The sequence below is a fragment of the Drosophila willistoni genome, chromosome 3R (genome assembly GCF_018902025.1).
Source record: "Drosophila willistoni isolate 14030-0811.24 chromosome 3R, UCI_dwil_1.1, whole genome shotgun sequence".
Taxonomy (NCBI): Eukaryota; Metazoa; Arthropoda; class Insecta; order Diptera; family Drosophilidae; genus Drosophila; species Drosophila willistoni.
In genome coordinates, this window is record NC_061086.1 from 3806489 (window position 1) to 3820529 (window position 14041).

Sequence of the window (14041 nt, forward strand, 5' to 3'; positions counted from 1 at the left end):
CTTTTAAACCGATTCTTTTCTTCTTCGTTTCTTTCTTTTTTGGCAATTTCGGCATATTGATTCGCTTTGTCTTCCCATTGTGCGATTCTAATAAGGTGCGATATTGTGAAATTTGATGCGATTTTCTGCACCCTTTCGACAGACAGAAGAAGGAAGCCTTCTTCCTTCTGTGTTATTTTTGCACATATATTGAATGGGCACACTCTTCAAGCCATTGTTGAGGTTTCGCATTCAATAGTTCTATAGTCTTTCACATTCAAATTGTTATGTAATTGATACTTAACGATTTATTGGCATATTGCGAATTTTTGTGGTTTGCTTTCTTAATTAAATATTTAGATGTGAATTGATATATATACATATATATATTCAATTCGAATGGATTCATTTGACTTTTCACTCATTCATGCAGCTCTCTAATATATATTTATATTTTATTTAGGTTTGTGTTCTTATCTCAAGATCGATTTCAAATCTAAACTTATTTATTAAGCATTCTAAGTAGGTCAATTAACTCACCCCGAAAAAAGCAATTCTTCTCAAACAGGTTCCTCGGTTGATAGAACCATTTATAACATTTATCTTCTCAACTTGACAGATGTTGGAGAAAGGTAAAGGAGATCGGGCTATCATCTTACATTAATAGATAATCAATTGGACTTGTGTTAGGCTTAATCTGAAGACTACGTAATAGATTCAGACCCTGTTTAGACTTTTTTTTAGTTGTTCGCTTTAAATTCAGTACTTACTATTATATTTTTATGTTTTATTCTTTATTTTTTAAGCATTTCATAGATTTGATAATGATTAACCATTTTCTAATTCCTTGCGGAAGACACACAAGAACTACAAGATAAAATATGTATGTATATCTAATACTATTTTTTTTAATGATTTTGCACTCATCGCAAAAAATTGGAATATTAATCTGACTGGTTTCCGTGCATCCTTGCAAAAGTAAGACGTCTTTGAACTTGATCTGCCGACATCAATGGTCGGGCAGTCAAATAATATTATATTATACACATTATGAGGATATATCCCAAATATATTATGATATTATTATGAAGTCCCGAAAAATGTTAATTTTTAAGAATTTTTCTAAGGAGAACTGGATATTATTATATAAAATTGGGGGTTCTTTTATATCTAAAAGTAAATTTATTAAATTTTTTTTATCAAGACACAATAAAAGTTATAAAGAATATCCTAAAATCAAAATGAGAATCCTCATTTTAATATTGACAAAATGGAGGATCCAAAATCCGATCCGAAAAATTTTATATCAAAAATTCGGTTCAGTTTTGTCTATACAAAGGCGATCGTTTTATTGGTTTTCAAGAAACTCTGGTAACCGATTTAAAAAAAAAAGTCTCGAGCATTAATAGATGTGCTTTAAATTTTAGAAAATTTATGTACTTAAATATACCTAGGTAGATTACGAGAATGCTAAGCTAAGCTAAAATATTGACATTCTCAACGTTTGTAGATGTAGTTATATATCACTCTGAACACAATGTATTAATTTGCTTGTGAAATAAAATAGAAAATTGGAGTGAAAAATGGTATAAATTTCTTTGAGAAGAGGTATAAAACGTTTTAGGACTAAAAAATTGCTTCCAAAAAATATGAGGATAAAAATGTTAAAAAAAGGTTTGTGAAAAAAAAACATATAATTTGCAATATAGTTTCTAGAAATATTAATACAAAACTTAAATTAATTACACAAAATGTAAATATCTATACTTAAAACAGAATCAGACATTTCGTTACTTTACAATATTCTCTCATATCTAAGAGAATCGCAGACATTTGCTTTCTGTTCCTTAAGGCTCGTCGTTTTGGAAGCAGGAAATAAATTAGAATAATTAAAATTATTGAACGTGACTAATGAGCAAATATTGATTTAAAACTTTTCACAGGGACACAGGGATACAGAGGACCACAAAAGCCTGAATATAAAAAAGATAAACAAATTACGGGCAGATGGATAGAAAAATATGGCAGGAAGGCTGAGAGACATTCCTTAAGCATGTTGGCCGGGTAGTGGATTGGTTTTTTTTTTGTGTTGGTTGCCCTCAGGCTGGCCCACTAAAGCATTCAGAGGCCAAGAGATGACGACGAAGACCATCGACGATTCACATCAGAAGGAATTTAAATAATTTGCGCATTTTTCTATTCGAAAGAGCATAATTTTTTTCCGTTTGCTTCTTAAGATGAAATGAAAAATGATGTTTGACCCTCAACCAAGTCGGGGCTTTGGCTTGGCACCCTTGACACACCCATATATCTATGTACCTATGTATGTATACAGGACTTGATCAAATATGCAAATGCCCAAAAGATATCCCGCTGCAGGATCAACCCTTTAGATGGTCCGATCCGCGAACGTGTTGTGCATAAATTAAGAGTGAGTGAATCCTTTTATTTCCATTGTGTTCACCCTTTGCTATGAAAGGAAACGCTTCCGCATGGAAATGAGGCAAAAAAATCCGGATTTTTTTTCTTTACTTCTTCATCTTACTCTGTGCTCGTGTGTGTCTTCTTGTTCTTCTCCATTATCCTTGATCGTCACCCTCAGCCTCTGTGGGTAGTCTGAGAGACACCGAAGAATCAAAAAAAATCGTGAGAAAATTTCCAGTTTGAAATATTCAAATGAGCTCGTCGAGAAAAAAAACTCGCCCATTGCATACTTTTTTGGGATGTTTTTTATGTTTTGCATGAGGATGCGAGCGCATCCTGACCCTTTTGTTCGGCACCAATTTTTTTAACTCATTTTTTTCTTTTTTTTTTGTTAATGCAGCATTTTTTATGCTTGACTACAGCAAAAAGTCGTTTATAATTGGGCCGAGTTGGGTTCGTTTCCATGTCGTTTTTTTTGGCGGGCATTTTTTTACATCCTTCTTTTTTAAAATCCTGTGAGGCAAGTTTTTTACTCATTTTTTTGATTGCAAGGATCGCCTAGTGATTTTTTGTTATTGTAATTTTTTATTTTTTTGGTCTTCTCGTTGCCTTTTTAAAGATTTTTTTTTGGCGTGAAAATGTTAATTAAATTTATGTTATTGCGTCATTTTTTTGGATGGTTGGAAGGGGGGATAACAATTGATATTCATGTTGTTCCAATTACGCAGTTGGATTTTTGGCAGTTTTTATAGCACATGACCATGGGCGAAAGGGATCATGTGACAGGATTTAAATTGAAAACAGTTAATGAAAGTAATCGTAAAGGAAAATGTTTTAGCGAAAAGTTAAAAAAACCTGGACAAAAAAGAAAATAAAGGGTCAATCCTCTGATTTTTTAACAACATCATGCAATTGTGTTTGGTATTTGGAGCTCTTATATATGTGAAACTTAATTCTATATATATACATAGGTAATTTAATCCACTGCCGAACGTGACATTGGTACGTATTAAAAGTAAAAAAACATATTTCAAAATACTTTTTAATTTTGAATAGTAATTGTGAATATTTAATGTCGCACGCTACAATAAAAGAAACTGTCAATCAGAACGAAATATAACCGTAACTGAACCGATATTTATGATCTATAATGACAAATAAGTCAATGGCATATATCTCTCATTAAGAGTAATTAAAATAAAATGAGCATTAGAAACGAAAAAATACTCCTTTGTTACTTGTTTGACGTTGGATGTGAATATTGCAAAGCGGGTTGTGGAAAAAATCATAATTTGTTTATATTAGTTTTATTTCATAAATTCTTTATTAATATACTAAAACCTTTTTTTAACTATACAATTTTTATACCATACACCCATAGGGTGAAATGGTATATTAAAGTCGCCAAAATGTATGTAACAGGCAGAAGGAAGCATCTCCGACCCCACAAAGTATATATATTCTTGATCAGGATCAACAACCGAGTCGATCTAGCTATGTCCGTCTGTCCGTCCGTCCGTCCGTCCGTCCGTCCGTCCGTCCGTCCGTCCGTCTGTCCGTCTGTCCGTCTGTCCGTATGAACACCTAGATCTCGGAGACTAAAAGAGCTAGAGCCACCAAATTTTTTATGTAGACTCGTGTAGTATGTAGAGTGATCAAGTTTATTTCAAATTTTTGCCACGCCCCTTTCCGCCCCCGCAATTTAAAAAAAGCGTTTATCTCAAAAACTATTCTAGCTAGAGACACCATATTTGGTATGTAGACTCGTGTAGTATGTAGAGTGATCAAGTTTATTTCAAATTTTTGCCACGCCCCTTTCCGCCCCCGCAATTTAAAAAAAGCGTTTATCTCAAAAACTATTCTAGCTAGAGACACCATATTTGGTATGTATATTCGCTTAGTAAATGCACACATTTTGTATGTATAAAAATTTTGCCACGCCCTTTTCCGCCCCCGTAATTTGAAAAACTTGATTATCTCCCGTATTTTTTTACCTCATGCAATCAAATTTGGCACACTTAAATTTAATACTAATATCTATCAAAATACCAAATTTGATCAAAATCGGATAAAAAACAGTCGAGTTATGCATATAAACGTTTTTCCATAAGGCCGGAGTTGGTCGTTGGCTGGTGGGGGCGCTAGGGTGCTCGTATGATTGAGTGAGCGAGATACTAAGATATGCTTGTAAGAAGCATGTGAAAATGCTTGAAATATTTGCTTTACTGGTGTATGGTATACCAAAGTCGGCGAGACGACTTACTTACTTCATTTTCTCTCGGTTGATTTTTCTGGAGAGTCTGCCTTTCGAAGTAATCATTGAAAATAAATAATTGGGATAAAGTATTTTGTTGTGTGTGCCTTTTTAAATGAATAACAAATCTTCAACGTCAATATTAACAATGTATATTTTTGAATTTCGAGAACATTTATATTCAATCTTAGACCCAGTTAATCAAAAATTTATAATGCTAAGGACTGATATTGATATCATGAGAATGAGTGGGACAAACTACATCAATTTTCCAAATAAAGAACATACGTTTATTTTAAATATTTCAAAAAACAAACATTTGATGTTTTTTTCATACTTGGATAGATTAATTATAAATAATGCACCGTTATTGAAGAAATGAACTATAATGATACATATATGAGCCAAAGATAGCTTTTTTCAAGTTATTAATAAAAAGTTTATGTTCAGAGTTTTATTTGTTTGTATCTAAGATTTTAATCACCTGGGCAGGATAATATCTGCCGCCTAGTAAGCCGATTTGGCCCACCTGCACTTTTACAATTTAGTTAATCCATCCCGAAAGTTATTTCAGTTAACATCGATCCAAATTGTCCTAATAATGTCTCAACCCTTTTTTTAGGGGGAAAAATTGAATTCATGATTTAGAAAATCCATAACCCCAGATATTTGGGATGTAAAATTGTATTTTGAAACGACTGTCCTCACGGCCAACTGGTGAAACGTCGAAGTGGTTGGTTAATTTGTAAATTGTCAAACTGATAAAATGTCAGTCTCGAAAATTACAGAATTTTCTAAGCCAAAAATCTAAATTTATTGATCAGACACCTTTGAAAATATTATTTAGATGCGATCTTAAGACACTTGTCACTTTTCAATTCTTTATGTACATATATATTACATAATCATAAGTACTTTTTTTTGCTCACATCCGACTTTTTTATACCCTTGCAGAGGGTATTATAAAATTGGTCAGATGTTTGTAACGCACAGAAGGAGACGTTTCCGACCCCATAAAGTATATATATTCTTGATCAGCATGAGAAGCTAAGTCGATATAGCCATGTCCGTCTGTCCGTCTGACCGTCTGTCCGTCTGTCCGTCGGTGCGTACGCTTTTTACTCAGCCATCTTAAGAGCTATCGGGATGAAATTTTTTTTGGGAGCTTTTTTTTACCCGGGTGAGATAAAGTATGAAAATCTTTGGGATCGGACCACTATATCATATAGCTCTAGAAGAAACATTTTTGCAAAAATTGGAGTATCCCCATGAAATTTACCAATATGATAGTAATAGATATAAAATCTCAGATCCCAAAATTTGAATCTGATCCGATAAATAGAACACAAGTTACAGTCAATATAAATCGGTTCAAACGCTGCCGGCAGCGCTGCTTGCTGCCTACTACTGCCATCATCAAATCAACAGAGCACACGCATACACACACAGACGCAACGCTACATGAACTGTATGTGTATGCGTGCCGTGCTTTGCTTAGAAAATGATGGAAGAAGAAAAACTTGTGGTAAAAAGAGAAATAATATTTTGTTTGTGTATTGATGAATTGAGTTGCAGGGAAAGAAATTTCAAAAAGGAAAAATATTATTGCCAAGTATACTGCAAGGGTATATAAACTTCGGCATAGCCGAAGTTAGCTTCTTTGATATTTTTAATCAAAATCCATCGTCTAAAATTTATTGCAGTTTCTATAAGCCGCTATGAATTCCTTAAAACAAAAAGTCAATACTTTGGAGAGATCAGAAAACCTATACGAAGAGGAGCCTCTCATGAAAGATACAAATTTATCAAATTCTTATACGTTAAATTTCACAAATCCATCAAGTTGCGATGTATAATCAATAAAAATGAAAGAAAATAAAAAAAAAACTTTAAAAGATAAAATTAATTATGCATTCATTTAATAGTCAAAAATGTTGGCTAAAATATTTTGCAAAAAAATTTTTGCATATGATAAAGAAGAAGTAGGAGGAAAAGGCATGTTTAGAAATATGCGAATTTTTGCGTTTCTTTTGTTTTTTTTTTTGATTAAAATTAATTAATTTACCTAATTACAGGTACAAGATGGGAGCTACCCAAAAATCACAGAAAACTGGTTGACTTGTGCCCCGCACAATTGATTGATTGAACTCCAGTTTGGCGATGATCCAAGTCATTGGCAGTGGGCAGAGCAGGGCAAGGGGTATTGGGGTGAATCATTGAAATTTTTCAATTTTTTTCAATATATATCCATAGTTTGTTTTGTAGTTGTTGTTGTCAGAATCTAGATTCTTTTATGGTTTCAAATTGAAGATAAGAATTCAAGTTAATTTCCTCAGGACTTTAGAGAATGTGTGATACAATTAGAGTCTCTATCTACCTTTTTATACCATACACCCATAGGGTGAAATGGTATATTAAAGTCGCCAAAATGTATGTAACAGGCAGAAGGAAGCATCTCCGACCCCACAAAGTATATATATTCTTGATCAGGATCAACAACCGAGTCGATCTAGCCATGTCCGTCTGTCCGTCTGTCCGTATGAACACCTAGATCTCGGAGACTGTAAGAGCTAGAGCCACCAAATTTGGTATGTAGACTCGTGTAGTATGTAGAGTGATCAAGTTTATTTCAAATTTTTGCCACGCCCCTTTCCGCCCCCGCAATTTAAAAAAAGCGTTTATCTCAAAAACTATTCCAGCTAGAGCCACCATATTTGGTATGTATATTCGCTTAGTAAATGCACACATTTTGTATGTGTAAAAATTTTGCCACGCCCTTTTCCGCCCCCGTAATTTCAAAAACTTGATTATCTCCCGTATTTTTTTACCTTATGCAACCAAATTCGGCACACTTAAATTAAATTAAAAATACTAATATCTAGCAAAATACCAAATTTGATCAAAATCGGACAGAAAACAGTCGAGTTATGCATATAAACGTTTTTCCATAAGGCCGGAGTTGGCCGTTGGCTGGTGGGGGCGCTAGGGTGCTCGTATGATTGAGTGAGCGAGATACTAAGATATGCTTGTAAGAAGCATGTGAAAATGCATTTGTTTAATAAAGTTGAAATATTTCCTTTACTGGTGTATGGTATACCTAAGTCGGCGAGACGACTTACTTACTTCATTTTAGACTGTAGTTCTGACAATTTTTACCAATTTCAGAAAGTTATATCTTATAATTATTTAAATGGCAGTTCAGCCTATTTTATATGGCATTAAGCTTTTATTGATTGAAAAAATTACTAATTAAGATTGAAAGAAATCATTTGAACATAAAAATGAAGACAAGTACACCTAGACCTCGCTTTGCGTTGGGGATACGTTCCAAAAAAACACGACGCAAAGTGAAACGACGCAAAGTGAATTAAGATTTTCTATAGGCAACCATGGAAAGATCAAAGATAGGTTCCCGGGCTATGAAAATACTAATTTCTAGAAAGAAAAATTGAACAAAGTAAACATTTAAAAACAAAAATGTTATTCCATTCATTCATTAAAAAAAAACTGCTTCTATTAAATCAAAATAACCTAATAAAATATTTGATCTTTATGAGTTTTTAGTGGCTTCGTTCACCAAAAATTCGTCCAGAGTTTGGTGAATAGCTTTTTTTTGTAAATTTAAATAAATTTCTTGGTAGCAGTTGATAAAACTTCTGTCATTGTCAGGATCGTTTTTTATCAAAATTCTCCATTGCTTCGTCAATCAAGCCCATCGCTTTTGAAATTTGTTTGGAGGTTAAACACTGTTCCACGAACATTTCTACTAAACCGTCCCCGAGTTTTGATAGCAAGACGCAATTATAAACAGAAGTGGGTAAGCTAGATGTCAATGTTGAAAAACGTAAAACTGCCAAAATTCAAAGGCAATGTTGGTAAAAGTTGATATTGGTGTTGCCACAATGGCTGATTTAGAATAAAAAAGCTAAACACTCGAACTCACAACAACGCAACAACGAGAATATAACGCACAGTAAAAATTAGTACTAATAAAGCAGCGACGCAACTTCGAAAAAACGCAAAACGAAACGACGCAAAGCGGGGTCTAGGTGTATTTAAATACTCCAAGAACTGGCTAAATTCATAATATTAAGGTTAATGGAAATGCTTTGCTGTTCTTGGGCCTTTTTTTATCGCTTGAAAAAGTAAATTGATATAAAACATTACTAATTCCAATTTAAATTTAATGTTGAAAAGCATTAATAAACGATAACACTTTGGTAAACCGTTTTTAATTGAACAATATAAAAGATTTGCAAAGTTAAAAGTTTTTAAAATTTTTTCATCATTTCGCCATCCAGTCAATGCGAATTCCTCCTAGACCGTTAAAGCTACAGGGAAATTTTGCATTTATGGTAAGCTTGTATTAGAGAGCTGCATGAATGAAATGAGAAAAATCAATTTGAGTTAACAATAGCAATACGAAATGAATCAATTTTAAAATCGATTTAAAATAAATAAATCTGCTGACGTAGAACTCAGTCGCACAACATTAAAGGGAAACAAAACGAATTGAATGAGTTAGAATGCAAGACAATGTGTTGCTATGATTCGAACGCATTCGAATCCCAATTCTGATTTTAGTATTTAGTATTTATTTGTATTGTATACTTTTGAAATATATATGAGTGAAGACTATATGACTCAACTAGCATGGTCGGTGGTATGCAGTTTAAACCCCTTACAGAGATGCATTTTTTTTCCAACTAGTGAAGTAATGTTGAAAGGTAGATCCATCGGGTATTTGTTTTTATAAGTATTAGATAGTTTTATTTAGGTTTTTGGGGTTTGTGGCAATAAGGAAATCCTATTTAATTCGATTTTTCAGGATGTATCCCAAAATGTTCAAACCAAAAGCGCGCACTAAAATTTTTGATATATGGAATATTCAACTTTTAGTAGCCATCATTTTTTTTTTTGATCAAATTGTTGTTGCTTTAAAATGTCCCAATCAAAATAAGACAATTTGAATGAATTTAATGATTTGAGTGCCTTAGTACATTTCGATGCTTTGACACTCAATTGTTTTTTTTTATTTTTCGACAAACTTTGTGTTCGAAACTATAATGTAAGCTGTTTATCTTTCACAACTGAATCGTTGTCATTGTTGAGATAAATTTGTCTCTTCCAAAAACAATAAATATATTTCATTCTACATAAATATACAACAATTTTCCAAAAGAAACTGTAACAAAATGATGAAATTGGTCGGTTGCCCCGATGAATTGCCCAATCCTTATAGGAATTGCATTAAGGATATGCTAAATACTCTGATCTGCAATGACAACGATGTGAAGCGTCTGAATACGGAGCTAAGAAACTTGCAACTGGAATTGAAATCCGAATTGAACAAGGTCAACAAGGCAAATTTGAAATGTGGCCACGAGAAGAAAAAGACGCAGATGCCAAAACTCTGTGAGAGTGCAGAGAAGCTGGAAACATTCGCCAAGCGCATTGCCAGCTTGGATGAGGTCAAGTTCCACTATAGTGAACGTTGCGAGGAGCTGCGCAAGCGTCGGGATAACATCATTGTCTATGCGAGGCAATGCCTCCAGGCCTACAACGAGGAGAAGTGCAAGTTCAAGGGCTTCCACGAGAACACCATTGACTACATTAAGAGAACTGCCACCTTGTCCCATGACCCCGAGGTTATAGGCAGATGCGAGAAGGATATTTGTCAAATGCAGAAACGATTCACTGCCGAGGTGGCCAACATTAAGCGTAGTGAGTCGGTACTTTTGCCCTTCTTTCAGTTGATTAAGCAAACGGATGCGGCATCGACTTGTGAATGCTCTTTAAAGGACTATGACTGGGTGCCGCAGGGCAAGAATCTGGAGAGCGTGAATGCTGCGGCATCGGACATGAAAGATCAAATGGGCAAGGTTCTCGTACGTGCTTTCGCCCAATTGCATATGCATATGCCGCAGGATCCTCGCAGTTTCATTGCCGGCTATTTGATGAATGTTGATCGCAATGAGCAGGAAATGAAAGAGAAATTGGATATATTCCAGGCCAGCGAAATGAGCAAGGAGATGTCTGTCCCTACATTCCAATGCGAGACTACATGTCCACCTTCAGCTAAGGAGGATGCATTTTTTTTGAGTGTTTAAATTGTAAATGAATTGATTAATTAGCTTAATTAAACGGATAATTTCTTGCGGAAGTACTTAAATCAATTACATCAACAAAAAACATTTAGTCAAATACAATATAATTTACCTTTTTTCCAATTCAAAAGAAAAATGGTAATGTAAGTAAACTGGGCCAATTAATAATTAACTATGACAGAATAAATATATATTTATGCTTAAGCTTTAAATTTTCACAAAAGGAAATCACATTTTTTGAGTTGCGGGTTGCAGTTTCATTCGATATTGCATAGCTCAATTTTGTAAAAGTTTTCGATAGGATAACTTAATTCTATTCCTTCTTCTTGCGACGATTTCCACGGCGTCCATTGGTCTCGGTTTTTTCCTTCTCACTGACTCCGGTTATCGAGGCGCCTGCTAGTTCAGAGTTGGCCATTTTTTCTTGATTGTCCAAGAAGAACATAACATCACGGACTTGCTCCTTCAGTTCGGTGACTTCCTTGTCGTGATTTGATTTAAATTCATTATACTGCAATTCTAAAGCCTTGTACTTGCCATGCCAAGATATTTGATTGTTCTGAAATGCCTTGGAGAGTTCGCGCTCCTCGACGAGTTGCTTTTGGACTTCTTTCAGTCTGCAAGTTGAGGGAAAATATTGAATGGTTTACAAATGTAAGATGTTAAAAGGGACTCGAGTATTATTATTACTTGGCTGAATGCTGAGTTAGTTTTCTTTCCAGATTTTGCTTCTCCTTTTGCATGCCCTGGTGCTGCTGCTGCAACTCGGTGATTTCTGTCTTTGCCTCATTGGCGCTGGCCTTGAAATTTTGCCACTCTTGCTCGAGCCTCTCCATGCGATCCTCATAGAATTTCCTTTGGGTGTCGAGTTGGGAGGTTAGTAAATACGTAAACTCCATTTGCATTGAGTCGATCTTCTCTTCGCGCTCATCCTTCTCGGTCTGCGACGCTACTAGCTTGCCATCGGATTTATTTTGAAAGAGACGATGCACAAAATTATCGCCCGCATAGTCCCAGACACTGGAGGTGCCCAACTGCATGGCGAATGTATGATTGGTGGCTCGAAAGTGGGCCGCTGCATGTCCACCCTGATAGCGCCCGCAGCCGACATGACCGCAAATCAAGCAAATCCACAGAGAATCGGTTCCCTCGCATTCCATGCAAACCGAATCCTCGACCAGCTCCGGTGTCTGAACATGCCGACACACCGGGCAGGTGGAATCGCCCCATTTCATCAGGCAACTGGCATGGAAAGCATGATTACATAGTATGGTCAGCACTCCATCGACACTCTCGTCCATGCGTTCCAAGCAAACGGGACAAGTGGGCAGTTCAGTGTGTCCCAAAGGGGGCAAACCATTTTCACTCCGCTCCACAGCAGATACCCAAACGGCATGGCACAATGAGTCCGGCTCCAAGGAATTATAGGCAATGCCATTGTACGATTTATAAAACTCCAAGGCGGAATCGTTTGAACGGAATCTGTAAGGAATTTGAAATGTAGTTGTCCATTTCGGAGTGACTTTAATCTGCACTTACTCCAATAGGACCATAAACTGATTGGGACTGCCGTCCCTGACAATTTGAACATGCTTAATCTCGGCATGGCATGGAGCTATAAAATTCAGCAAATCATGGCAGTTCAATGTGGCTGGAACTGCCAAAAGGCAAAGTTTATTTGAAGGAGCCTCCTTAATGGCCTTTCGTTCACTAAAAAAAATAACCTTAATTAGTAAGGCTTCTGCATGGATTCTTTTTTCTACTTACTTCTTTTTGTACAGATGAATCAATCCCTTGGTGACCTCGACTATGGGATTGCCCGAAAAGTAGCGAATCTCTTGTGGAAACTTTGAAGCCTGCGCCTCGTCGCCAGTTCGTGGGGTTGTCTCCCTAGAGCTTCCCGCTGAAGGGCTATTCGTGTGCTGCTGGAATACAGCGGCCCAGTTCATTTTAGTGCCCTCCTCCTGCTCCAAGTCTTTGGTCCAACGTTGATTCGTATATGTCTCAATGGTTATGTCTTTGGCTTGGCGCAGGCCACGATCTCGTTCCCGCTCCTTCTGGACGCGCGGATTGGTTGGATGTTCTGTTGAGACGGCACCCTCGTCTGCGTATTATAAATTTCTGATGACAAAGAACTAAACAAAGAAGGAGTCACTCTGGCCACTCACCTCCGATGTTTTCCAAATCGATCTCGATTTTGATGACACACAATGATATATTTTCTAGCATTACAGCATAATTTATTTTAATTAATTCTCATTTATTTATGTTGTGGTGCAATTATAATTTTCGAAATATAACTCGGGAAAAAATAGATATTTTTGAAGAAAATTATTTTTTTATGTTTGTTTTTTTTTTTGTGAAAATTTAACTGGAATCTGGTCACACGTTTTACTCACGAACTATCGATATAATTGAAAGTTATCGAAATAGCGCCACCGAGACAAATGTCAAATTTGTATAAGACAGAGTAATGGTGTCCTCGTTTGTATAAGACAAGATGTGATTTTAATTAACATTTGGTAAACAATATTTACTAGTAAATTATAATTGCACCGTATTATAAACTAAATAATATTAATTAAAATGTAATAATAACATACCAGAACTTAAATCCATTTGTTTTCCTTAAAAAATATAATTGAAGTTTATGTGACAAAATTTGACTATACCACTCAGTCTGTAGATGTAACTGTAAAACGTTTTCTGGATTTACTCTAGTATAAGATATTCAAGAACATTTAGTGACCTTACTTCAAAACTAAATAGCTTTTTTCCCAAAAAAATTTTCTCAATTCATACTTGTCGTCTAATAACTAATCTTTATATTACTGTTTAATTCAGTTTTAAGTTGTTGGGCTACATAAATTAAGTGAAGACTGTGTTTTTTTGACAAACCTTTGTAACATTCTCAAAGATCTATTATTTTTATGAAAATATTCAAAAATTTGTCAAACCGTCCGTTACATTTTGAATTTCATATGAGTGTCGCTTAAATGCCAATCAACTTATTTCGTTTCGGCATATTCCGCTTCGTGCGGCTTACAACCAACTTCGTGGCTTACGTTCGTTGGCGAGTTTTTTCTTTTGGCCAAATCACACTCAAAAGCAGTTAGTACGTGGGCATAACTGCTACGAAACGGTTGCAAGACACGCTTAGAGAGCAGATTTACAGGCGAAACCTAAAAAACACGTTCAAGCTGGCCAAAAATTACGTAGTCGTGTCGGGCGCGCGCTAATCAAAAACAAAAAAAAAAGAAGTAAAAACGAAGTAAAA

General features: G+C 35.3%; 2 protein-coding genes across 2 annotated transcripts; one reads left to right on the forward strand and one right to left on the reverse strand.

Moving 5' to 3' along the window:
* The first annotated feature begins 9702 nt into the window (after positions 1–9702).
* On the forward strand, positions 9703–10820 carry LOC6650537. Its single transcript, XM_002072774.3, has one exon. The coding sequence runs from the start codon at positions 9853–9855 to the stop codon at positions 10765–10767; it is 915 nt and encodes a 304-aa protein (XP_002072810.1). The 5' UTR covers positions 9703–9852; the 3' UTR covers positions 10768–10820.
* A 112-nt stretch (positions 10821–10932) lies between these two features.
* On the reverse strand, positions 10933–13398 carry LOC6650538 (BRCA1-associated protein). The gene is made up of 6 exons (XM_002072775.3): positions 13368–13398; positions 12933–12986; positions 12532–12868; positions 12304–12474; positions 11455–12246; positions 10933–11381 (listed from the first exon to the last, which is right to left on the reverse strand). Exons 1-6 carry the CDS (start codon positions 13381–13383, stop codon positions 11078–11080), a joined length of 1674 nt encoding a protein of 557 aa, XP_002072811.2. The 5' UTR covers positions 13384–13398; the 3' UTR covers positions 10933–11077.
* Between the last annotated feature and the right edge of the window lie 643 nt (positions 13399–14041).